At 44.1% G+C, this 25,113-nt stretch overlaps 1 protein-coding gene across 2 annotated transcripts in view; it reads right to left on the reverse strand.

The window, feature by feature from the left end:
• LOC138763085 (SRSF protein kinase 3) overlaps window positions 1–25,113 on the reverse strand; it is a 41,770-nt gene that overhangs the window by 8,423 nt on the left and 8,234 nt on the right. For both annotated transcript variants that reach the window (XM_069936685.1, XM_069936686.1), the window contains 9 exons: window positions 24,017–24,244; window positions 18,777–18,885; window positions 16,885–16,972; window positions 12,260–12,347; window positions 8,660–8,766; window positions 5,682–5,838; window positions 4,668–4,768; window positions 3,012–3,119; window positions 1,010–1,079 (listed from right to left, as the gene is read on the reverse strand). In XM_069936685.1, coding sequence (XP_069792786.1) covers window positions 1,010–1,079; window positions 3,012–3,119; window positions 4,668–4,768; window positions 5,682–5,838; window positions 8,660–8,766; window positions 12,260–12,347; window positions 16,885–16,972; window positions 18,777–18,885; window positions 24,017–24,068 — 880 coding nt within the window. In that variant the 5' untranslated portion in view covers window positions 24,069–24,244. The remainder of the gene's footprint in view (window positions 1–1,009; window positions 1,080–3,011; window positions 3,120–4,667; window positions 4,769–5,681; window positions 5,839–8,659; window positions 8,767–12,259; window positions 12,348–16,884; window positions 16,973–18,776; window positions 18,886–24,016; window positions 24,245–25,113) is intronic.

Here is a 25,113-nt window from a genome sequence, read left to right on the forward strand (position 1 = left end):
GTACTAAAGGCTTGGCCTGTGGGTGGGGGCATCACCATGCAAGGTTGGGGCACAAGACCTTGATGGGGGGGGGGGGGGCGATGGCTGCGAATGCCCACTGACGCTGCTCCTACCTGCCTCTGGCAAAGGATATTAGACCTGAAAATTTTTTTCACTGTATCTTAGCAAACATAAAAATAAACAATTCAGTTCATCTGGGGAAAAGGAGTCAGCCTTTTGAACCAAAATTAAAGCAACATTCCTTACTTGGACAATTGCAAATGTTTTGAATTCTTGACCTCAGTGGAACATAGTTACTTAAAAACAGAACATGTTCAAGACCTTAATTGAAACACCAAAGAATGATGTGAGATTTGGACAAGGAATGACAAACCAGGGTGGACAGGGTCCAATGTTGTTCCTTATAGCTCTTGGTTCTACGCATGGTCTTTTGACTTTGTGGTTCTTAGATTAGGTAGACTGACTGGACTAGAGATGGGAGTATATTGAAGAGTATACTTAACTGAGTCAATGTTCCCATCTAATCTTAGCTCCTTTCAAATTGCAGCACCTGGGTAGCCCCCCTGGCACCCGGGTGCGATTACTGGGGCAAAGGGGCTGGAAGCACCTTTTAAATTGCAGGGGGATCAACCCATTAAATTGCCAACTTGTTGAATTAAGGGGGATCCTGTCCCCGCAATGACATGCCATGTACTCACCGGAAATACCGCCGGATGTTTGGATGCTAGCTGCCCGGTGATGCATGCACGCAAGCGCTGATGTCACTGGAATAAGCCGGTTGGCCATTTTAGTTTTCAAATCATCCATGGACATGACCTAGGTAAGTTTAACTGGGTTCCCTGACTACCTCTGAGGTAGGCCAGGGACCCAATTGGATTCCAATGGGGTTGACCGGGTTAGACATTTTCTAACTTCCGCGTAACTGGGGCACTGACTGGGCAATCTGCTCAGTTAACCTGATTTTACACGGCAGTTTGAAAAAGACTCTTGATTAAAGATGCTTCCTTACCCTCATCTTCGGAAAAGGTCTTTCCAGGTCGAGGGTCAAACAGATATTCGCCTGTTGCCAGCTCGAATGCCTGTGGATATAACAAGAGGCAGACATATTTCCTTTTTGACGTATCGATCGTGAAAAACATAAAGTATTTACATTCAGTAAAACACTGAGGGTAACAAAATTCTGAATACAAATATTGTCAGAAGGGCTCTCAAGATCAAAGCGAGTGAATTCTCCATTTGTTCCCAAATTTCAGAAGATTGTGCTTCAGAAATCCATTCCATGTTTGTTGCTTCATGTTTCTTTACTCAAACTGGACTTGTCAAAGAGATTTCAAAGAGGGGGGCCAGATGTGGAAAGCTATGCGTGTCCCTTGCAGTTGCCTCTTCCTCACCTCAGGTAATCCCAGTGAATGTAACAGCACTTTGCAAAGTGCTGGAACTGAGCTCACTTGACAGGGTTCCATTTATCACAAAAGCACAGCATTTAATTTAAAATTTAAATTTGGGCTTAGAGTACGGTCACGAGTCTTTCCAACCCACAAGCTCTTGACACGCAACTACACCATTTCATTCTCAACCCCCGTATGTTTTGAAGGTTGGGAGGAAACCAGAGCACCTGGTGGAAAACCATACAGACACATGGAGAATGTACAAACTCCTTTCACACAGCGCCAGATATGAACCTGGGTTGGTGGTGCTGTATCGACATTCTTCATTCACAGAAATTAATGTAATCACATAAAGATCAAAAGTTGGCAGTATAAAGGCGCAGCTAGTGGAGATGTGGCCTCACATCTGCACAATCTAGAGCTGTCGATGTGGAGTCAGCACATTTTCCTTGTGATGGTCTGCAGGTTGCTAGGTTAATTGGCCACTGAAAATTCCCTCTAGATATGGTTGAATCTGGAGGAGCTGATGGGAACAGGGATAATAGGGTGGGTCAGGGTAGGATTGGTTCTAAGATGGGTGCAAAGAGGGCTGAAAGGGTGCATGAGGGGCACCTTGGAATGGAAAAATGCAAGAGGATGACCAGAATTGCTGTTTATTGACCAGGGATAAATGCTAACATTTTGACAGGATGGTTTCCAGCTGTGAGACCTATTTGAAACATTACACAAAGCAGGCAGAACCATGGCAGAAAGCTGGGACTGATCTATTCCATGTGGATGGAAAGAATGACTTGTTGGTTATTGATTATCTATTGAACTACAAACGGAGATAAAGATGCTTCCTAATATGTCTGCTGCTTATGTGATCCAATAGATGAGAGAGCACAGAGAAGATTTACCAGGATGGAATGCAGAGGCTAACATATGAGGAACGTTTAATGGCTCTTGGATTGTATTCATTGGAGTATAGAAGAATGAGAGGAGATCACATAGAAACATTTCCCAATGCTGAAAGGGTGGGACAGAGTAGATGCAAATAAGATGTGTTCCTTGGTGGGTGAATCCAGGACAAGTGGGCACAGACTTAGAAATAGAAGATACTCATTTAAAACAGAGATGAGGAGAAATTTCTTTAGACAGAGGGTCATGGATTTGTAGAATTAATTGCCACATCCAGCTGTGCAGGCAGGATCATTGGTGAATTTTAAGGAGGAGATTGATAGCTATCTAATTAGTCTTTGCGGAGTAGACTCGATGGGCCGAATGGCCTGCTTCTGTTCCTTTATCTTGTGACCTTTCAGACCACATCTGAATCCACAAACATTTCATATTTAGATTGGTGTGAAAACATGCTGTACACATTCCAAATGGGCTATTGCATTTGGTAGAACAGTGGCTGTGGGGAAGATCATGACTTAAATAAATGATGAGGCTTTAATGAACATTGTGCACATTATTACTCTACTGTCCGCTGCTTTCTGCTCACTGAACACATGCATGGCCACTTGATTACCAATCTGATATGATTTATACGCAATAACCTCACTTATATTGTGAAGCGGTGGGGAGCAGCAGAGTAATGGCAGAGCAATGTAAAAATGGAAGCATTCTAGTCTCTGTTACCAAACAGGCTGTGCTCCAAATATCAGCAGGAGGCCCATAGTCAGCTCCGAGGATGATCTCCAGTGCACGGTATGGTCTTGTCTGGATCTTTTCTGTTACGTGTTTGAACTGGAACCAGAGTAAGAAAGGAAAGATGTTAGAACAGTACAGGCCCTTTGGCCCACAATGTTGTGCCCACCTACATAACCTTATTCAACAATCTAAATCTTCCCTACTTCATACACATAATCCTTTATTTTTCTTGCAACCATGTGCCTGTCTAAGAGTCTCTTAAAAGCCCCCAATGTTTCAGCCTCCACCACCATCCCCTGCAAGGCATTCCAGGCACTCACAACTCTCTGTATAAAAAAACTTACTCCTGATGTCTCCCCTAAACTTCCCTCCCTTCACTTTGTACAGATGTCCTCTGGTGTTTGCAGATCCTGCCCTGGGAAACACGTGCTGGCTGTCCACCCTATCGATGCCTCTCATAATCTAGTAGGGCTCTATCAAGTCTCCTCTCATCCTTCTACGCCCTGTTAATCTTGCCTCATCAGATTTGTGTTCCAAATGAGGCAACACCCTGGTAAATCTCCTCTGCACCCTCTCCATAGCTTCCACATCCTTCCTGTAATGAGGTGACCAGAATTGAATGCAATACTCTAAGTGTTCATTCATAGAAGATTTGACCAGATTTAAATGAGGTTTTCTATAAAGATCTAAATGATTGCTGATATTCATTGCAAAATGTTAAGTGCCACGATTCTACCATCATGTAAATAGTTCACAGTAGGTACAATATAACAGATAATCTAATTCTCCCTCTAAAATGTACAGGTTGGTAGATTAATTGGGTGTAATTAGGGGGCTCAGGTTTCATGGGCCAGAAGAGCTTTGTACCATGTATCATTAAAAAAAAATACTTTATTATCACATCTAGGTTAGTCAAATTGAAAGACATTGCATGGATATTTGATATGAAGCCACAAGGAAAGGAAATGGCTCCAAAATAGTTTCACATTGATGCCCAATGATGGCAAATGAGAGGCTCCAAATCACTGAGTGATTTTCAACCACATGGAAAAAGTGCACAACTTCACTCCACCAACCAGGGATGAGTTACTGGACAAATGAGGGTTGGCCTCAGGGTGCGGGGATGTTAGGGGTATAGGGGAGATTTTAGACTCAAATCCAGTGGTTCTCAACCTTTTTCTTTTTACTCACATCCCACTTTAAGTAATCCCTATGCCATCGGTGCTCTGTGGTCAGTAAGGGATTGCTTAAGATGGGATGTGAGTGGGAAGGGAAGGTTGAGAATCACTGCTCCAGACCCAAATGTTACTGAAATATTTTGCTTGAGAAAAAAATTGTCATTGGCCCATTTCCTTTGGAGTTATGAAACCGTGCACATAATGAGTCAATTAGGGACAATTAAAACAGTGGTTTTCAAATTTTTTTCATTCCCACCTTAAGCAATCCCTTACTAATCACAGAGCACCGATGGCATAGGGATGACTTAAGGTAGAATGTGAGTGGAAAGAAAAAGGTTGAGAGCCACTGGTGTAGACCCAGAAAGGAGTTTGCTGAGATTTTCACCTTGGCAGTAAAACCCAATTTCATCTGAAAACCATCTCAGCAACGATACATCCCTTCCTTCCATGACCGAGTAGAACTTACTGTCCAGCAGCCGCTTCCAAGGTCTACAATTTTTATGCTCATGTCTTCAGCATGTGTCGGATCCAAAGGATTTGGGAGTGATTGTTCTGTGTTGGTTTCCTCTGCAAATAACAGAAGAGATAAACAACAACAAAAAAATAACTCTTCATATTAGGCAGAGTTATTACCAGTGGAATGATGTCTCTGAGCTCCGGGAAGGAAGTCGGAATAAGAGTTTCAACAACAGTGGTGTTTGAATGATTTAATTTTGACCATGGCACTGGTATTAAATAAACAATTGCAGGAAGAAAGCGAGAAATGCCTGATTTGTGGAATGCCTGAATCTGTGCTGTCAATGGAAGGAAGGACGGAAAAGAGTGTGGGGGAGGAGGAGGGGTGAAGACAGACTGACCTGTATTTTGCAACCTCTCGGATGATCCCAGGATATCCCAAAACATTTTACCACAACTGAAATACACTGGTGTACTTATTGTCATGCAGGAAGTGAAGCAGGGAATTGTAGGCTGCAAGTTCCTGCAACAACAATGTGATAGTGACCAATCTTTAGGTCATCTTAGTCAAGGGAGGGATGATGTTCCTGCATAAGTAATGAGGAGGAAGCACTTTGTACTTGTGAGCACTGCTGTGCGAAGAATTCAGACACAAAGTTCGTAGACTGTACAGCTTAAACCTCCACACACACACACACACACACACACACACACACACACACACACACACACACACACACACACACACACACACACACACACGTTCTCTGTACCTTGCTGGCTCTACATGCCCAAATGACTCCCAATGGCGGGGGTGGGGGGGTGGTGGGGGTGGTGATTGCAGTGGGCAGGTGGGGTCAACCTCCCAGGTTGCCTATCTGCAGGTACAGTGGCTGCCCCCTGAAGTAGGCCAGTAGGAGTACGGCCAGTGTAGTGGCTGTACCACCACAGTACTTTTGGGATCTATGGCTTAGGAGTATATTTGGAATCTCAGACTATTGTAAACTTCCACGTGTTTCACTACCTGCTCGACCTGGTGCTCCTTCTCCCACTGCATGCTGCATACAAGTAGCTAATCGGTTGAGATACTGCTGGTTGACACATAGAAGAATATTATCTGGTTTGATATCTGTGTGCAGAATCTTGCACTTGGTATGCAGATAGTTCAGCCCTTGAAGAACCTACCATTTGAGGAGAGAAAGCAGTCAGAGTATTTAAACAGCTTCATAAGTTAAAACTTAAGGATCAGACAAACCATTATCAGATGTGAGGCACTCTTTCCAAGGAGCAGAGTCAAAAAATTCAACAACACTGATTTACACCTTTCTGCTGATATTCAATTCCCTTAGACTCTGGAGTGAGGTTGGACTGGATTCTTTGAAGTTTAGGAAACATCAGATGTGATTCACTGAATCAGAGTACAGTTTTCTGAAAGGGATTTGGTCACATCGAGACCATGAGCGGCAATGGCGTTGGAATAAAGGATCAGACATTTTGAACCATTTTAAATGTAGACATGCAGCACAGTAACAGGCCATTTCGGCCAATGAGCCCGTACCACCCAATTAACCTACAAACCCCCAGTGTGTTCTGAACCCATTTCAGGAAAATATTTTTTATCGAGATTTGTGCACCTTTAGAATTTAGGACTGCTAGTGCTTGGTCATCCACAGATTTTGGCCATGAAAGAATTCAAGAGATACGGAAATCAGACAGGACTTGAGATATTGAGTTGGCCATCATCTTTTGGAATGGTGGAGGAATTTTGAGTGCCAAGGGGCCTACTCCTGTTTCTATATATTCTTGCCAAGAGAAGGGGGCAGACAATCAGAACTCTGTTAAGTAAAAAGGAAGTTCCTGTCTGGCAAAGACTCACTGTCCCCGAAAGCTCCCAACCATCAAGGAACAAGCTTTGAAGTGTTAACGCTGTTATTTTAATGGGAAATGCAGCAGAATAACATGGACACTGCAGGATGCCACAAGCTGTATTTGCCTATGGGGAGAAAAGTTGTCATAAATACTGGGAAAATCCAATGGCTTGCTTCAAATGGATGTAAAGCATTACCATCAGACATCAGTTTAGGGGATAAACCATGATAAATTAAATTGAATTCAATAAATCTAATAATGTGGCAGAACAAATGGAAGATCACTCTGGATTTTGCATCATGATGCTTGGGAAGTTGTCAGCACTTCCCGTCCTGCTGCTTTGGAAATAGACTGACTTGTTGGCCAGGCTGATGCAAAGACTGTGCTCCAACCTCGAGCCACAGTGAATTCAGAATGGGTGCAGAAACGGGCTTAATAGCTGACCCTTAAGCTATCAGAGAGCTCAACCCCAGGTCTGACGAGGTGCAGAGGATATATTGCTCCTTGACTTGAAATGGCAGGCAACCTTTGTGATATTGTGGTGATACAAATGTGTGTAGATGCGGCTGCCAATGGATACCCGGCCCATCCCCCCTCTGGTGACTCGCTCCCTGATAACTCCTCCCCTTGCGACCCTGGAATAAAGGTCGACTTACTTTTTGTGCACTATTGTTTTTACCTTTTTATTGATAGTTTTGTCATAAGATGGTCATAATATGAATGTCTGCCCTGTGACGCTGTCGCAAAGCACCGAATTTCATGACTTGTTCGTGACAATAAATCCTGATTCTGATTCTGACATGCGAGTACCTCTCAACAAGCAGAACCACAGGATACTTACTTTGAATCTATCTCCCCGTGTGGGCCACGTGCCACTAAGGGGTGTGAGGACATTGGACACGTCACCAGCAAGATCAAAAGTGCTCATTGCTCCACATAGGGGCCCAGATACAGTCATAAAAAGGAACAAAAAAGGATACAAAAGTAACTATTATATATACAAAAATGTAGTTTCCCCAACTGTATACACTTAAAATATACGTATGCTCTGACGGTGAATGGATCTGTATGTATGGAAGGGGGGGGGGGAGGAGGGGGAGGAGTTCTAGTATTTCCCAATTTCAAAACATGTCATCTTCGAGGAAATGTGGTGACAATATTCAGAATTACTATCTTATTAATCCAATAAACCAAACTTTGTAGATGCAGCTTTAAGTAGCTTTAATTGGCTGATAAAACAGCTAAACATTTTGCATAACTTTGCATTGAAATTTTTAAACTGATATAAGAAGAAATAGACAGAATAAGACAAATTAAGATGAATTCAAAGAAAAGTATCTTGAGCTTAATTCTTCAAAGAATGAGATACAAACTCTTGGTCTGCTTGGATATTATGACATATGATGTCATAGTCATTATGGTAACACTACAAACAATACTTTTTCTCAAAGGGATAGACACAAAATTAACTACGAATCAAAAACACAAGGTTTTAACCTTTACAAGGAGGGAGGCAGGGCCTGTTTTGTTTTTATTTGTTGTGTTTGTGAGAAAAAGTTTAATGTATTGTATATTTAAAATGTTGCTATGTATATTTTTTTGAAAAAAATCAAAAATAAAATATAAAAAAAAAATCATGTTCATTGCTGACTGCAAAGTCTGTCCAATGATGACCACTTGTTACACAAGGTAATGATGTTGTTGTAAGCGACTGCCCCTCTCAGGGCAATCAAAGGCAGCTGGGGAGGAGCAATAAACATGTCATTATTCATATCCTAAGGGCCTCAAAAGCCCTGAGGTATCAGTTGCTTTGAAGCTCATCCAGTATTTAGAGTCATTGAGTCAGAGTGTTGTCAAGCACAGGAACAGGCCCTTTGGCCCATCACATACTTTAGGTCTGTATCTCTTTACCCCTTACCTATTCCTGTCCAAATGCCTCGATTACATTGAATTTCACCACCTCCCCCGACACAGAACTCTGAATGCCACTTGCTGAGGGACCGCTCAAATGATCAGGGATTAGGACAAAATTTTCAAGCATAGTTCAATCTTTTGGACCAGTGAACAATAAGTGGAGCCTGAGAACAGGCTCAAAGTGTATTGTTGTTCCTGTGGACCAGTCTTTAGTCTCACCTGTTGAATTATCTTTTTGACGCAAGGCATTGGTAGACCCTGCCAATTGGATTTCATAATCCAGTGCTGAAGATGGTTACCAAGCAGTTCAATAACCAAGCACACATCTGGCAAGGGAGTTAAGGGTTATTACAAAGAGTCAAGGTCTGATCAATTATGAGTGGTTATGAACATTTAAAATGCTTCCATTCTTACTGAGTTTTAACACATCTTTCTGAAACATCCCAGATTTCTTTGGATGCAATGTGAATTGCAGGGATAACCACTATGTCACACACAGTAGATCTTTTGTGAAATTCTATAAACCCCAATGAGGTGAAGAATAAATTAATCAAAGTTTGCTAGCAATTTTGAGATACACACAGATTGATACTCCTCTTTGAATTACATTCACCATTGTCAGAATAGACAGTTTCACCAATCTTCCATAGGACATTACAGAACAGAGCATTATCAACACTCCATCAAGCCTTCACGAGAACTGTAGAATCATAAGATTTTTTTTAAAAATTGGATATACAGCATGGTAACAGGCCCTTCCGGTCCACGAGCACACGCCTTCTGAATACTCCCAATGAACCTACAATCCCCAATACATTTCAAATGGTGGAAGGAAACCAGAGCCTCTGGGAAAAATCCATGCAGACAAAGGGATAACGTACAAACTTTGCACAGATAGCACGGGATTCGAACCTGGGTCACTGGTGCTGTAACAGTGTTGTGCCAAACGCTATGCTAACCGTGCCCCTCTACACAAACCGTGACCCCCTCTACACTAATTGCGCCCCCTCTACAATAACCGTGACCCCCTCTACACCAACCATGCCACCCCTACACTAACCGTGACCCCCCCTACACTAACCGTGTATCCAGTACAACCAGAGATAAGCAGGTGCCTGTTTCCAGATTCTGCCATTTAATGAGGGTTTGCAGAGAAGGTCATCAGGGTTGCCTGGATTATTTTATATTTCTCTCTCTGTAGAAACAAATCTGGACTGTGTCATAACAGAGGCCAAGAAGTCCCTGCATGGACAAATTGTTTCCTCCTTAACCAGGTTGAAAATATTTTGCTGTCACCATCAAATATCCAAATTAAAGTCATCTTGCAGTCTAGCATTTTTTGCAAACTAGTCAGTGTTGATATGTTAACTCAGGGGTGTGGTGTTAATCTTTTGGGTGCCAGAGTGAAGTGAACTGGGATTCACTGGTCGGGTGTGGTACTGATGGCTGGCTCCGCCTCATCTTCTCACATATAACCCTGGTTTCCCGCCTAAACTCAGAACCCTTCTGAAGACTACTGTAAGACCCAACCCTCAGTTATAAGCTAATAAAAGCGTTTGTTCTCCCTCCAGTTGTGAGAGCTTTTATTCACACTACAGCTTTATTAGCTTATTCCCTAAATGATGGAAGTGCTACTCAAGCCTGATATGCTGCTGGTAGACCCTCTGTCCCCGATGTGGCTGAGGAGTTCATGTACTGGCTAGACTGCTTCCAGGCCTACCTGAACGTGACCAGGGATGTCTTCCCCGCCGATGAAGTCAGGAGGTCCACTCTCATTTCGAGGGTAGGAACGAAAAGGTATGCAATCATCAGGGACTGCACTACATATGATGCTGCCATCGAGGCAGGTTAGAGACCTGAAGTCGAAAAACAAGGTTCTAGCAAGGCACCAACTTGCTCTACATCGCCAATGACCAGGAGAGACCATCGATGATGACCTGATGGATCTGTGGACGCTTGCCAAGAAGTGCAGGTATGAAGCAGCTACGGGCCACGTTAGTGAGGAAGAACAGATCCGGGACACTCTAGTTGCGGGGGTCTGCTCAAGGTACACGAGGCAGCGACTGCTCGAGTCAGGTAAGAAGAACTTGGCTAGCCACATTGAACAGGCCAAATTATTGGAACAAACCAAGCTATAGAATGACAACCTCAAAGCCAGTGAGCTCACTCACCCAGGTGACCCTTTCCAAGGACCGGCAGCTCCCACTACCCCATCCCTAACCACTGTCACTTCCCATGCAAGGGAGCACTCCTGTGCTTTTTGTGCAGCAAGAGCCAACGTCCCCAATGTCATTGCCTGGCTGAAGATTCAGTGTGTTTCAGCTGTGGAAAGAAAGGCAATGGGCAAGGGTTTGCTGCGCGTGGCAAGTGGTTAGTGCAGAGGGGGCCACAATTTGTGTAGAGGGAGCCACAGTTAGTGTAGAGGGGCACTGGATCAGATTCCAGCCCCAAGCCATCTGCCCCGAATTCATCTGAACACACTTGCTGCGCTACACGCCAATGGAGGGTGGCTGTGAGGAAATGACGCAAAAAGGCTTGGCAGCCATCTTGCCATGACCCAAATTCAAACTCAGCACCATTATCATCAGAGGAGGAAGGAGGGTGGCCATCTTGCCACACCATGAGATCGATGCCATCTTACCCATGCAGAGTAACCCAGGACGGTGAGGGCCATTCAAGTGAGGAGTATGGAGTCTCTGGGGTCCTAGCCTCGACAGCGAAAAGGAGATGCTGGAGCTGCCCCCTAAGGTGCTAGAGTGGTGCACCCCTGCGTTAACTTAAATCAAATGTAAAGATGTGTATGACAAGTAGTGTGAGTACAACAGTGTTTTACAGGCTTGGCAAAGCGGGTGCCATGTTTCACAGGAAGACCTGTTGTATCCTACAACAGAGTCTTTCTACAAGAAAGTCCCTATGCAGATGGGCACAAGCCTCTTTATATGGCTTTGGTTCCCATTCTACAGCCTCTTCATCACTGTTTACATGACCTGCAACCTGCAGACTTCAGCAAAACATCTAGATACGGTGGTTCTCAACCATTTTCTTTCCATTCAGATACCACTTTAAGTAATCCCTATGCCATCGGTGCTCTGTGATTAGTAAGGGATTGCTTAAGGTGGGATGTGGGTGGAAAGAAAGAGTTTGAAAAACACTGTTTTAATCGTCCCTCATTGACTCGTTATGTGCATGGTTTCAGAACTCCAAAGGAAATGGGCCAATGACCATTGTTCTCAAGCAAAATATTTCACTAATAGTTAGGTCTAGAGCTGTGATTCTCAACCTTCCCTTTCCACTCACATCCCACCTTAAGCAATCCCTTACTAATCACAGAGCACTGATGGCTTAGGGATTTCTTAAAGTGGGATGTGAGTGGAAAGAAAAAGGTTGGGAACCACTGGGCTAGCACAAGTTTCAAGAACAGCACAACTAAAAGAAAACAATTTCTTTAATACTTTTCCCATAAAAATATTCTTATTTAGCCTTTTCTTTCTGCGCAAGTTTATAGAAAGGTCTGGTGAAACACTATTGTATGTAAATGACATGACTCTTCCTGGTTGACCCTGCTCTCTCTGGCCAGCTCGTGACTCCTCCCCTTTCTCCCCCATAAAGGCTCTCATGCCACAACCCTGCCCCCAGTTCAAGCAAAGGTCAGCGTGAGCAAGCCACACAAGGGATGCTGTCCATCTCTTGGTAATAAAAGCCTTCAGTTCCCATAACCTCAGCCTTTGTGCAATTGATTGTGCATCAAAAGGAAATAAACAAATAAAGCAAATTCAAGCAGGCTCAGCTATAATCTATCAATATAGAATCAAAGGATACGAACACCATTCAGACCGACTAATATAAAATCATCCAGTAGTTGGACAATCCGCTCCTTAGCTGGATCCTTTGAGCTTTTCCATCTCACCTGAGAAAATAAGTATTTTTTTAAAAAAGAAAAAGCAACTCATGGAATTTTATGGCATGGAGGCAAGCCTTTCAGCCCCCAGAGTCTGTGGACATCAACCGCCCCTCTGCACCAACCCCAAACGAACTCCATTTTATTCCAGGGGAATTATAGTCACCAATTAAAGACCCAATCCCACATGTCCATGGGATGTTGGAGGAAACTGGAGCACCTGGAGGGGACCCACCCAGTCACGGGCCTCCAGCACTTCCACTGGAAACCCGCTCCATTTCCACACAATCTCTGGTTCCCTTTAAAACATTCCCTTCCAATGCCCTCGAGTCTTAGACTTCCCTACCTTGGGGGGAAACAAATTGTGCCCATTCATCTTAATTCATAATTCATAATTCTGTAAACTTTTTCAAGGTGCCCCCTTTGAATCCTATGCTACAGGGGGGAAAAATCCAAGTCTGTCCAGCCTCTCCTTTTAGCTGAAGCCCTCCAGACCCAGTTACATCCTTGTGAGTCTTTTCTGCTCAGTCACTCTATAGCCAGGCAACCAGAACTTCATGCCGCTCTCCGAATATGGTCCAATCTTGCTTTGTGTCCTGCAACCTCTCCTGTCGGCTGCCAGATCACAGACCTTCTTTGTTAAATGCTGGAGAAACTCAACAGATCAAACTGTGCCTTTATGTAGCAAAGGTGAAGATGCATCACCAACGTTTCGGGCTTGAGCCCTTCATCAAGTTGAGGGGGAACAAGTAGAGAGTAAGGCAACGTGGCTGTGGAATCGAGTCTGGGTGAGCACATGGTTGTAGAGCTTGAGAGCAGCAGGGGTGACAGGTGGGGAGCAGTGAGACAGAATCCCACAGAACTCCCTGAGGAGAGCAAAGGCAAACTTCTTCAGGATGGGCATCCCTTGGAGAACTTTCACAGAGTTCTGTTGTAATCAGAGGTAAAACACAGGATTCTGTTGACACTGGTTAAGTGAAAAACATCTTGATGAAGGGCTCAAGCCCGAGATGTTGGTGATGTATCTTCACCTTTGCTACATAAAGGCACTGTTTGACCTGCTGAGTTTCCCCAGCATTTGTGTGTGTTTTTTCACAACCACAGTGTCAATATGATCCTGTGTTTTACCCCCGACCTTCTTTGTTAAATCCTCTCCTTCCATCCCATCTTCCAGTGTTATCTACTTGTACTGTCAATTTCCAAAACCCATGGTAATTTCCCCTTGTTCCAGCATCTTCCCCAAACCATTGTCTCTCCCCACATTTCTCACATGGGTATACCCCACTTTGCGAATACTTGCTTTACGCAAATTCACTTTTACCAAGATACCTGTATTGGCTTTGATGAAAACAGTGAGCCCATTATAGAGGGTCCACACATAACTGAACAGCTCTTCCTCTCTCTCTGACATCCCAGTCTCCTGTACCTCACACCTCCCCAACCTCCGAAGACTCGGCCAAACTATACCATACCTACCTCATTTCTACTTTCTAGGCTGTATATTTATCAGATCATTCTTGCTTTTAATAAATGTTAGTGTGATTTTAGGCTTTATGTGTTATTTGGTATGATTCTGAAGAATTGGTTGGGTCCGGGAATGTTCAAAAAAAAATTCCATAGCAATCAATGGCAATCGCTTCTTCGTTTTACATCATTTTGGCTGATGAAAGGTACCGTAGGGACGGTCTAGTATCATAAAACGGGACATAATTAGAAACCAACTTGCTATTTGGAACCACCTTCTTGTCTGATTGAGCTAAAAAAATAAATTTGCATCCACAAAATTGATACACCCCCAGACTGACCAGTGAGGATCTTCCGTTCCTGGTTGACTGAGATTGATACGTGTTTATGCAGGAGTGTTACAGGGCACTTTCAAGCAGGGAAAACATCTGTCTGTAAAGGCGGACGTTCTTCACCCTTGCGTCTTGAGATGCACCTTTCTGAATGCTTCTTGGCCGGCTCCGAGGCACCAATTCCAACCCTTCTCGGGGAAGGATAACTGGCGAGTGCTGTGCTCCGCCACCTGACCAGAATGTATAGCTGCTGCAAGCATCTGTTTAGGGGTGGGCTGATGATGCCGTCAGCTTGCGACCCATCACCCTACTCACCCCTCTCCCTCTGTGACCCCCTCAAGGCAGTGGGAGCTGGCGGGAGCTGTCAGGGTAGCAGGGGCTGGCTGGAGCAGTGGGGGGGGGGGGGGGGTCAGCAGGTGCCGTCGGGGCAGTGGTGGGCCAGCAGGAGCTGTTGGGGCAGCAGGAGCTATTGGGGCAGTGGGAGCCATCAGGGGGAATCTGGTACAGGCTGTGACAGCCTCACCGGGCCACTTCGGCCTTCAGGGCCACTCTCTGCAGCTCAAAACACAGCAGAGCAATGGCCATCTTCCCTACCCATAATCCCCCATGCAGCTAGAACTGTTCTGGGAAACACAGAGCGGTTCCAGCTGCATGGGGGATTATGGGTAGGGAAGACGGCCATTACTCTTACACATATATATGACGGGTATCGCTACGACACCAGTCACCTCGCCTCCATTGGATCCGGAGGGCTCTACGAGGCTCCGCTATATATGAATGGGACACTGGAACAGCCTTTTAGGGCTGCTGTCTGAAAGGTAAGTCTTAAGTTTTCACTCCGTGCTTGTAGCCAGCCTCCAGGCAGAGGCCTGACATGAAATGGCCTTCAGTTATTAGCTGGACATCCCAATGCAATTGATGCATTTGAACCCAGCCGATGGAATGGGAAGAGCTGAATGAAGTGCAGAGCACAGCAACAAATAGTTGAGCTGATTGGGATGCTTATGCTCTTAGTATTTTAATCCTTGCTAGCTCAAATATCAAGACAGCTGGAGAGGAGCTTGTTGAGGGGAAGAAGTGGATTTGATTTCAGGGAGTCTCTTGGCTCCTCAAAATTCTAAGGGTTAACAGGTAACGCATTTTCTGACACATTTTCAGAGAGTTCCGGCAGTCCCTGTATGAAATGCAGAATAAAAATAATGTAATCTACAGGAGGGTGAGCCCACAAATGGAAGTGTGTCCATTTCTGTTGTTTCTCTTGTGAAGTGAGTGTCTACTCCAGTGCAGAACCAAAACTCTCCAAAAGACTGAAAAGTCCCTCAAGTCATGCAGAGACACTGCTGGGTCACAATTTCCTGGGAAAGGATCTCTTGTTAGCTTCGGAGAAGGCTTTTCACACGTGCAGTTCGAAGGATTTGCGCACTGAAACAAGGAGTGGACTTTGGTGAAGTGTTGCACAAGGTATTTGTTTCTGGAATTGCAACAGGAAAAGGAATGGGTTTACAGGTCGTCCAGGCTGCCTGAAACGTTTTGACAGCTTTGCTGGGTTGATTATTTTAGCTGCAGCAATGCCCTGTGAACAACAGAGCAGGTAGTTGGGATTTGTCTTCCTCAGACAACAAAAAAAAGCTCCCATTCCTATTTAGCAAGATGTTACCATGTTTACGGGAACTTTCAAATCAATCTCTTCTCTCTGGCTTCTTTTTGGTGAAGTTGGTGGATGGGTGAGGAGCGATTGGTTCTCCAGCATTTTGCCAAGCATGGACCTCAGCAGTAAAGATGTGACTTTCACCCACCATCTGCCTACTTCTTGACAGAAAATTGGGAAGTAGAAAGCTGGTGTCCCAGAGCCTACTAGATGCTATTTTCAAATGGTACTAAAGCCTGGGCCAGGAGCATCCAGTAATAGGATGATTAAATATGAAAGGCACCATGGGGACAGTCAGACCCCAGATTCAGCATCAGGGTACAAATCGAGGTGTTGTGTGGACTTTCTATCCACGTTACCAAATATTGAGTGGTCTAACCAACAGTTCAAAGATGCCGAGAACCATGGGCCAGAGAAGTGTTAGTAGTTATTGATGTGGGATTGGGAAGAGCTGGAGCATTTCTCCAATGTACATTGATGGAAATGCATAGATAGGACACTAAGAATTTAGATGGTTTTCTCTTTTGTAAATAATTTATTATGAATACAGTTTATTTTTTGAAACCAAAATTCCTCCTGGGCTTCCAAGCAAACTCCAATTCCCTATTGGTTAGACTGTGTTCTCCATTGGCACCCTCTCCACTACACGAGCTTAGAGCACACCGATTTGTTTGGGATATTCAGCAAGCGACATTTGTTTATCAGGCATAGAATTAAAAAGTGGTAGGCATTGTCTTTATATAGCATCTTTCAATACATCTTAAAATCATGTGCACTCAATTAAATATATTCCAATTAATGTAAGAAATAGGGGGATAATATCTCCATTGTAATATCCTACACGTTGCAAAGAGACAATCTGTTAGACTGCAGGGTACCAGATGGGATTTCCCTGCATTTCTTCAAATAGAAGTCAGTGCTTCTGTTTAATGCCAACTCTGAAAGATACCACTCCAGTAGCATAGCAACCGACTTGTTGCTTAAGCCTTTGAAGCTGGATTTGAGTTTGTTTGTGTGTGTGTGTGTGTGTGTGTGTGTGTGTGTGTGTGTGTGTGTGTGTGTGTGTGTGTGTGTTTTAGCCCATCTGTAGGAGGTTACTCACACATCTGAGAAGCCTGATCTCATCCTGGGCAGCCTCTGTAAACCCCCTTCCACTCTTCACCACCTTCACTGCCACAGATTTATTCTTTCTGTTTAAGGCAAACATACAACAATTTACGTTCATCATGCATTTTTAATGCAAGTGCAAAATGCCCAAAAGTATTTGTTAAAAGTTTAGGCAATGACAAAGACCTCTCTGTAGGCAGCTAAACCTGAACAATATCTGGGCTTGGGCTGATAAACAGCATTCATGCTGCATTAATGTCAGGTTCCCACAAGAGAAAACCAAACCTTGCAATGTATTTATTAACAGGAGGCAGGTACCCTCCATCAATTCTTGGCCTTATCTAACTGAGATGATGGCCACCTTTCAATGAAGGTTCTCTCATGGTGCTGTTCTGTGGAGAATTCTGGGATTTAAATACGGCAAGGAAAAAAAGGCATGGAATAGATTATCAGTTCAGTGTGTGACTTGGCAGAGAGTCTCAGGGCGTCCATGTTCCCTTGCACCTGCTGGCCTTTGCCCTTTTCCGAAGTAAAGGTTATGAGTTTTGTCAGAGTAGCACAAACAAGTAACTGCAGCCGATAATACACATTGGAGCCATTGTGAACTCGTGGTGCGCACGGTGGTGGACGGAATGCCAATCCAGAGGGCTTCTTTAATCTGAATAGTGTTAAGATTTATGAAGATTGTTAGGACTGCGTATTCATTTGGGCTGGTGGAGAGTATTCCATCACACTCCTGACTTGTGCTGCGTGGGAAGGTTTGGCTGTGTTGCTGTGAGTCGTGATTCCCTGTGGGATCTCCAGATTTTCACCTGTTTGTGGAGCCAGAGTATTTTAGCAGCTCTCTCTCTCTCTCTCTCTCTCTCTCTCTCTCTCTCTCTCTCTCTCTCTCTCTCTCCCTCTCTCTTTCTTTCTGTTCCCAATGATCAAGAAATCAATAGGATGAAGTAATGAAATGCCAGAGCTAGCCAGAGGCTGGGTTATCTGGGGTGGGTGGTGCACCTCTGAGTGATTCTGCATCAACACTCAAGATATTGAAACTATCCAGCTCAAACAAATCTGTTGGAACATCAGTTCATTACTCAAGGAATCCACAGTAGTTTGTCATGCCCATGTGAACCAGCCACATAATTACACATTGCCAAGATCTACCCCTCAGTCGAAGCCCAAATCTGCATCACCCATTTTAAGATTATTATTTTATTACTACTTTCAATTATTTTTAACTTTATGGTGTCTTGTACCATGGGCCTTAACCATGGGCCTTTATCTGCAGCCCCTTTCACACTTGCAAGTGATCCCAGGAATTAACAGTCAATTGGCCTTTAAAGGGTCAAGTGTGAAAGCAAAATCAGCTCAACGCCAGCGTCATCTTATTTATAAAGACCATGGGGAAAAAGCTACCAACTTTCCCATTCTGTATAAATTGAGTGCTATAGCACTACCAATTTTCCCACCCTGTTTAAAAATTGTCTGCTTTCCCATTGTCCCTTATAAAGGTTTATATAGGTCGGCACAACAACAACAGGGGCTGAAGGGCTCATACTGGGCTGTAATAAAGCTTAATTATGTTATAATTAGGCATGATTCATTTTCTTCAAATATAAGATCATAATACATTGATCAGGATTTAGGGCAGGTCACCATCACTTGATGCGTCATGACATCACCAGTAGAAGGTAAGACAGTCCTAACTCCTTGCAAGTGTGAAAGCGTTCAGTGTCCCAGTTATGAGTGGTCAAGTGTGAAAAGCCAAACCCCCATACCTATCCTGGGACACTGAACAGCCAATGTAGTGGGATACAAGTGTAAAAGGGGCTTTAGTTTTCTAATTTGGGTAAAGAATCTGAAGTGCAGTGATACACGATAACAAGATCAGTTACTTACAGCAGATCCCAACAAAGCCACACTGTTGCGTAAAAGCCCCACCCCAACTTTCTCAATACTTGGTATCTTCCATTAAAAATGTCCCCCAATTTCACTGGATGGTAACCTCCTGCAAAGACAAATTTGCCATTCTTCAGATTTAAATCAGCTTTTATCAAGGAACAACATTAAAACAGTCTCTTCCCTCAAATGGACGAACATAAATCCATGGACTCGTGCTTCAGAATAGTTTTATCTTATTCATATTCAAAGTAGAACTATAGCAAAAAAAAAATCCCTACAATGAATACAAGTGTGGGATGCAAGTGCCCAAACACCAACAACACTTTCTAAACAAATGCTTTCTCTATTTAATGTTGTGTCCATGATGGGATATGCACATCAGCACAGGGGTCTGTGGCAAACTCATTATTCACTGATTTGAGATATTAAGCTGTCACTAAGTGAATGTTCTCCATGTATCCTGTAGGAATCCTGTAGCAATGAACCTTCAATCAAATATCAACATTCAACAAATTAATATAATAAGAGGCTGAATTGAATGGTGTCGTCACTCTGCATGCTTCTGAACAAATCTTGCCAGATGATATTTTGCATCTGCAATGAGACTGAATTTGTTGCTGGGCATTAGACTTGGAACATAAAACTATAAAAATATCGACTAGGTTAAAAGATAATAATTGAACTTGCATACAGTAGATAATGGAATGAATAAAACAGAAAATGCTGGAAATGCATTGCAGGTTTGAATGCATGATGTGTATTTATTTGTACCTCTGCAGTGGTTCTCAACCTTTTTCTTTCCACTTTAAGTAATCCCTATGCCATCGGTGCTCTGTGATTAGTAAGGGATTGCTTAAGGTGGGATGTGAGTGGAACAGGAAAGTTGAGAACCACTGCTCTAGACCCAATTGTGACGGAAATATTTTGCTCGAGAAAAATTGTCGTTGGCCCATTTCCTTTGGAGTTATGAAACCATGCACATAGCAATGAGGGATGATTAAAACAGTGTTTTTCAAACTTTTTCTTTCCACCCTCATCCCACCTTAAGTAATCCGGTGATCCTCTCTGCTGCCACTATGGTCCTGTGTATTGACCTCCGAACCAATGCTCCACAGCAACTGTACTGCACAGTGATGCAGCTGGCCATGACGCTCTCTCCTGTCGAAAGTTGACAGAATGGTGGTCAGTTGCCTTGCCCGCCTCAGCCTTCTAAGGAAGTGCAGTTGTTGTTGTGCCTTCCTGACAAGTGAGGAAATGTTGTGTGTCCACGAGAGGTCACTTCTTAAGTGAACTCAAAGAACTTGGTTCTCTCCTCTACCGAGCTATTTAGTGGAGGATGGTCATCCCTGGCCCTCCTGAAGTTCACAATCATCCACGTAGAGACCCAGGATGTTATTTCGTGCCAGTTCATTGCGACTCATCATTGTTAGCCGATGAGGCCAATGACTGTCATGTATCTGCAAACTTGATGAGCCTCCTGGATCCGGCGATGCAGTCGTGGGTCTGAACACACAGCTCTGAGGCGTGCCAGTGCTCAGCGTGATGGTGCTCAATGTTTGGGACTGCGATCTCTCCATTAGGAAGTCCAGAATCCAGTTACAGAGAGGGGTGTTGAGTCCCAGCGAGGATAGATTCTCCACCAGCCTCTGGAAAATGACTGTATTAAACACCGAGCTGAAGTCAATGGACAGCAGGCTGGCTTATAAGGTGTTGTCCTCCATGTGGGCCAGGACGGAGTATAGCATCGTCTGTGGAATAGTTTCTTCTATAGGTGAATTGAAATGGATCCAGCATCTCCAGCAGGTGTGTTTTGATGTATTCCATCATTAGACACTCGAAGCATTTCATGATGGAGGAGGTCAGTGCCACAGGGGGGAAAGTCACTGAGGCCTGTTATTGTTGCCTCTTGGGAACCGGGATGATGGTGGCTGTCTTGAATCCCATGTGATGATGGACTGCTGCAATGTAGTGTTGAAGATCTCCGTAAGGACCACTATCATTTGGTCTGCACAGTCATTCAGTACTCGACCAGTTACGTTGTCTGGTCCCACCGCCTTGTGTGGGTTCACCCTGGATAGAATTCTCCTCACCTCAGCTGAGGCTTGTGGTGAAACCACTATTGTACATATTTGTTATATGTAACCTTTCCTGGCTGACCTTGCTGTCGCTGGCTGGCTCATGACCCCTCCTCTTTCTACCTCATAAAGGTTGTCATGACACAAGCCTTCCAGGTCCGGGTCAGTGTGAGCCAGCAACACAAGGGATGTTGTCCATCATAAAAGCCTCCAGTTCTGATTACTACAGACTTCGTGCAATTGATTGTGCACCAAGGCCATGCAGGAGACCTGTTCTTCTGAGTGGGGAAAGGGAGAGACAGACTTGATGATCCTTTAGAAGCTTCAGATGGAGATAAGACCATCCATTTCATTTCACTAAGTCCCATATAATAAAGCACAACTAAAAGGCTAAGCAGTTGAAAGTGCTAAATGAATTAGTAGTTGGCACCTAACAGGCAAGACTCCCATGGAAATTAAGCATGAATGTAAATCAGCATTAATGTAGCATTGTGAGTGAGGAAACAGGTTTGGTAGGTCTCAAAGGCAAGGATCTGGACACGTTTTGATAGCAAAAAGTTTTATTTGCTAGTGGCAAAGCCATTGGAAAATGAGGCTATACACAGCACACACACACACACACACACACACACACACAGAGTATATACAACAACTGTGGGAATAGCGGAAAAACAGTGAACAAATGTGTACAGTTTATTATTTAGTGTGGGAGCTGCACTTGGTTGGCAATAAGAATTTGATAGCATGGGAATAAATAATAGTGGCCATGAAACACACGCACACAGCTAATAAACAGGCATGGGGAAAAAGATACACACATGCATACAATCAAGGGAAAAGTAAATTCGTGTCCTGCTATCCCTTGGCTCTGGGCAAACACGGTTCTGTGCTAGTCTGATCAGTGCTCCCAACCCCTATTGAGGTCAAGTACAGGCAGGCTGGAGGGTGTAGGGCAGGTAATTAACAAGGGCCAACAGGAAGGTGTGTGGTGATAGTTGGGGGTGGAACAGGAGCTTGATTGGCAGCTGGTGTCTCCTCCGACTAGGTAGAGAGAAGTGCCGTCATGTGACAGCCATGACCTTTCCCAATACATGTAGTGACATTTGTGTGCTGATTCATGAGCTAGAGAAAATTTACATGCAGAAGCAACTAGTGATTATGAAGGCAAATGGTAGTGGGCTTCCATTGCAGGGGGATTGGAGTACAGAAGTATGGATGGGTTGTTGATTTTGTGCAGGGTTCTGGTGAACCCTCATTTGTAGACGGTGCATTCTTGGTCTTTATACTGAAGAAAGTTTCTTCTTGCCTTGAAGATGGTTCAGCATACATTCACTAGAGTAACCCTTGGGGTGAGGGGGTTCTCCTTGAAAAAGTAAGATCTGGAGATTGGAAGAATGAGAGATAATACCACTGAGATGTACAGAATTCTGAAAAAGGTTGACAGAGCCATTGTCAAGGGGTTGTTTGCACTAGCTGGAGAACGGGGAGAGCTGGAAAATGAGGACAATGGGCAGGCCATTTCAAACTGGGTGAGGAGTCATTTCTTTCCACAGAAATTGAACGTGCTCTATTTACTTTACACCAATGACTGTGTGGCTTGGTACGACAATATCACCATCTACAAATTTGCCGACGATACCACAATAGTGGGTTGTATAAAGGAAGGGGATGAGTTAGCAAATAGGATGGAGATTGAAAATCTGGCTGAATGGTGCACCAACAACAACCTTGCAGTCAATGTCACCAAAACTAAGGAGCTGATTGTTGACTTCAGGAAAGGAAAGCAAGAGGTTTACAATCCAGTGATCATTGGGGGATCAGAGGTGGAGAGGGTGAGGACATTTAGGTTCTTGGGAGTCACTATCTTGGAGGATCTGGACCCAACACATCAATAGCATCGTGAATTGTGAAGAAAGCACATCAGCGCCTTTAGTTCCTCAGGAGTTTGCGGAGGTTTGGTATGACAGAAACCCTGGCAAATTTCTACAGAGGTGTGGAGGAAAGTGTGCTGACCGGTTGCATCATGGCCTGGTATGGGGACACCAATACCCCTGAGCATAAAGCCCTCCAAAAGGTAGTGGACATAGCCCAGGATATTACAGGCAAAACCCTCCCCACTATTGAGAACATCTACAGGGAACGCTGGCGTCGGAAGGCAGCAACAATCATCAAAGATCCATAACCACCCAGCACGCACTCTGTTTTCACTGCGGCCATCAGGAAAGACGTCTGGGTGCCACAAGACTCACCCCACCAGGTTCAGTAACAGCTGCTACCCCTCCACCATCAGATTCCTCAACAACACACTCATTGAAGGACTCTTACTTGTGCACGTTATTGATTTTCTTTGCTCTCCCAGTATTGCACAGTAAGTTTGTTTACATTCATTATCTGTTAACATGTTTACGCTGTGTACAGTTTATTTTATGGATTAGCAATTGGTGGTAATTTTGCACCGCCCACCCAAAAAAGGAATCTCAAGGTTGTATGTGATGTCATGCATGTTCTCTGACCACACATTGGAAATCTGTACACCACTGGAACTCTACATCAGAGGTCTGTGGGTGCAGAGATGAGTAGCTTTTTGGATGGCAAAGAAAGTAGAGAGTCAGCAATCAGGAAAGAGAATGGTCTTGAGGTTCATGACCAGCTGAGGCATTGAATATTATTGCAAGGTTGGGGGGTGGGGGGGGAGGTCACATGACCTATACTTGCTTTATTGCTTATATTTTTACAAAGTTCATAAGGATATTAAGTTGTCCGAAATAAAAAAAAGGTAAATATTGGAAATGCTCGGCAGAGAAGGCAGTCTCCATGGAAAGAGAAGAACGATGAACATTTTAGGTCCAAGACCATGTGTTAGCTGTGAGTCTTTTCAGCATGTCATGCTTTTATTTCAGATTTCCACCATCTTCCATTTAATGTCTCCTGTTCCCAGTTTATGACGTTCAAATGCCAGAATGGGAAGCAGTTTTCCCCCTTCCTTGGGAAAGAGAAATATCATGTGATGCCAATTGTCAACCCTGTTAGGTTCACAGTCAACAGACCATTGATTCCAAAGTGAAACCCTCCCACGAAGTGGGGTGTTTTGTTGGGGGTGGGGGGAGTGGTCATTACCTCAGTGTGAAACCTGGAAATCGATGAGGTGTGAGAGAGACTCACCACTGCAATATTCCGTTGGGTCCTCCCCCTCTTCAGCAAGCTGCCTCAACATGCTGAGGGTTGTACTGATGCGTACTTTGTCAGGGCTCCCTTGTTCTGTTGTGATGGGATCACGCAGGACCACGCTTCAACGATCACACGAGGGGAAATGCAGCCTGCACGGTGATTCGTTCAGGATTCAGCGGATGTGGTCAGTGCAGAATATGCAGAATTCCAGACAATGGGATGCTGCAAGACAAAAACCATAGTCCTTTGTCTCTGAATTTAAACATAGTGGTAGGTAAATAACCAGAATATATAAACTAATATATAAACCAGAATATATTAAAATTGTGTCAGAATGTGAGCAGGAAAGTTTAAGGGCGATGTGTAGTGCAAGTTTTTAAAACATAGATTGGCTGGGAACAGGCATCCGGGGTAGTGATGGAAGGAGATATGATGGCAGCGTTTCACAGGCTTCAGAATGTGCAGGGGATGGAGGGACATGCATTACGTGTAGGGGATGGAGGGACATGTAACATGTGTAGGGGATGGAGGGACATGCATCACGTGTAGGGGATGGAGGGAACACATAACATGTGTAGGCAGAAGAGATTTTGTTTATTTGGCCCCATACTCAGCACAGTCATTTTGGGATGATGGGCCATTTCTATGTAATACCATATTTGTGAGAGTAAAGTCTTGTATTGTGTGTAGTCCACAGGATTGGCTACAATTTAACATTTTTAACATGGATGCTTAATTCACCAAACTGCCAAACAATAATGATAGTTCATAGAAAGTACACTGAAAATCACTCATTTGTGTGTGTGTGATTTTTCCTTTCTTTGTACTGTCTGTGAAAGGTTAATTATGATCAGGAGAGCATTCTACTCTCCAGTCTGGGGGGCCTTCTATGCAATTTGTGGGCCGCTGAAAGAGATGAATGCCTATCATCCATGCTCCTAAAGCACAGGAAGCTGGTTGTGAGCTGGAACATTACACCCACCCCATCAGGGTAAAGCATTTGAGATGATTAGCCACCAGATAATAAAATATCCTCAGTCATTTAATTCCCCTGTCTGGAGGACATCATTTCCAGTTCACCGGCCTCAGCT

This window comes from Narcine bancroftii, chromosome 5 (assembly GCF_036971445.1).
Source record: "Narcine bancroftii isolate sNarBan1 chromosome 5, sNarBan1.hap1, whole genome shotgun sequence".
Taxonomy (NCBI): Eukaryota; Metazoa; Chordata; class Chondrichthyes; order Torpediniformes; family Narcinidae; genus Narcine; species Narcine bancroftii.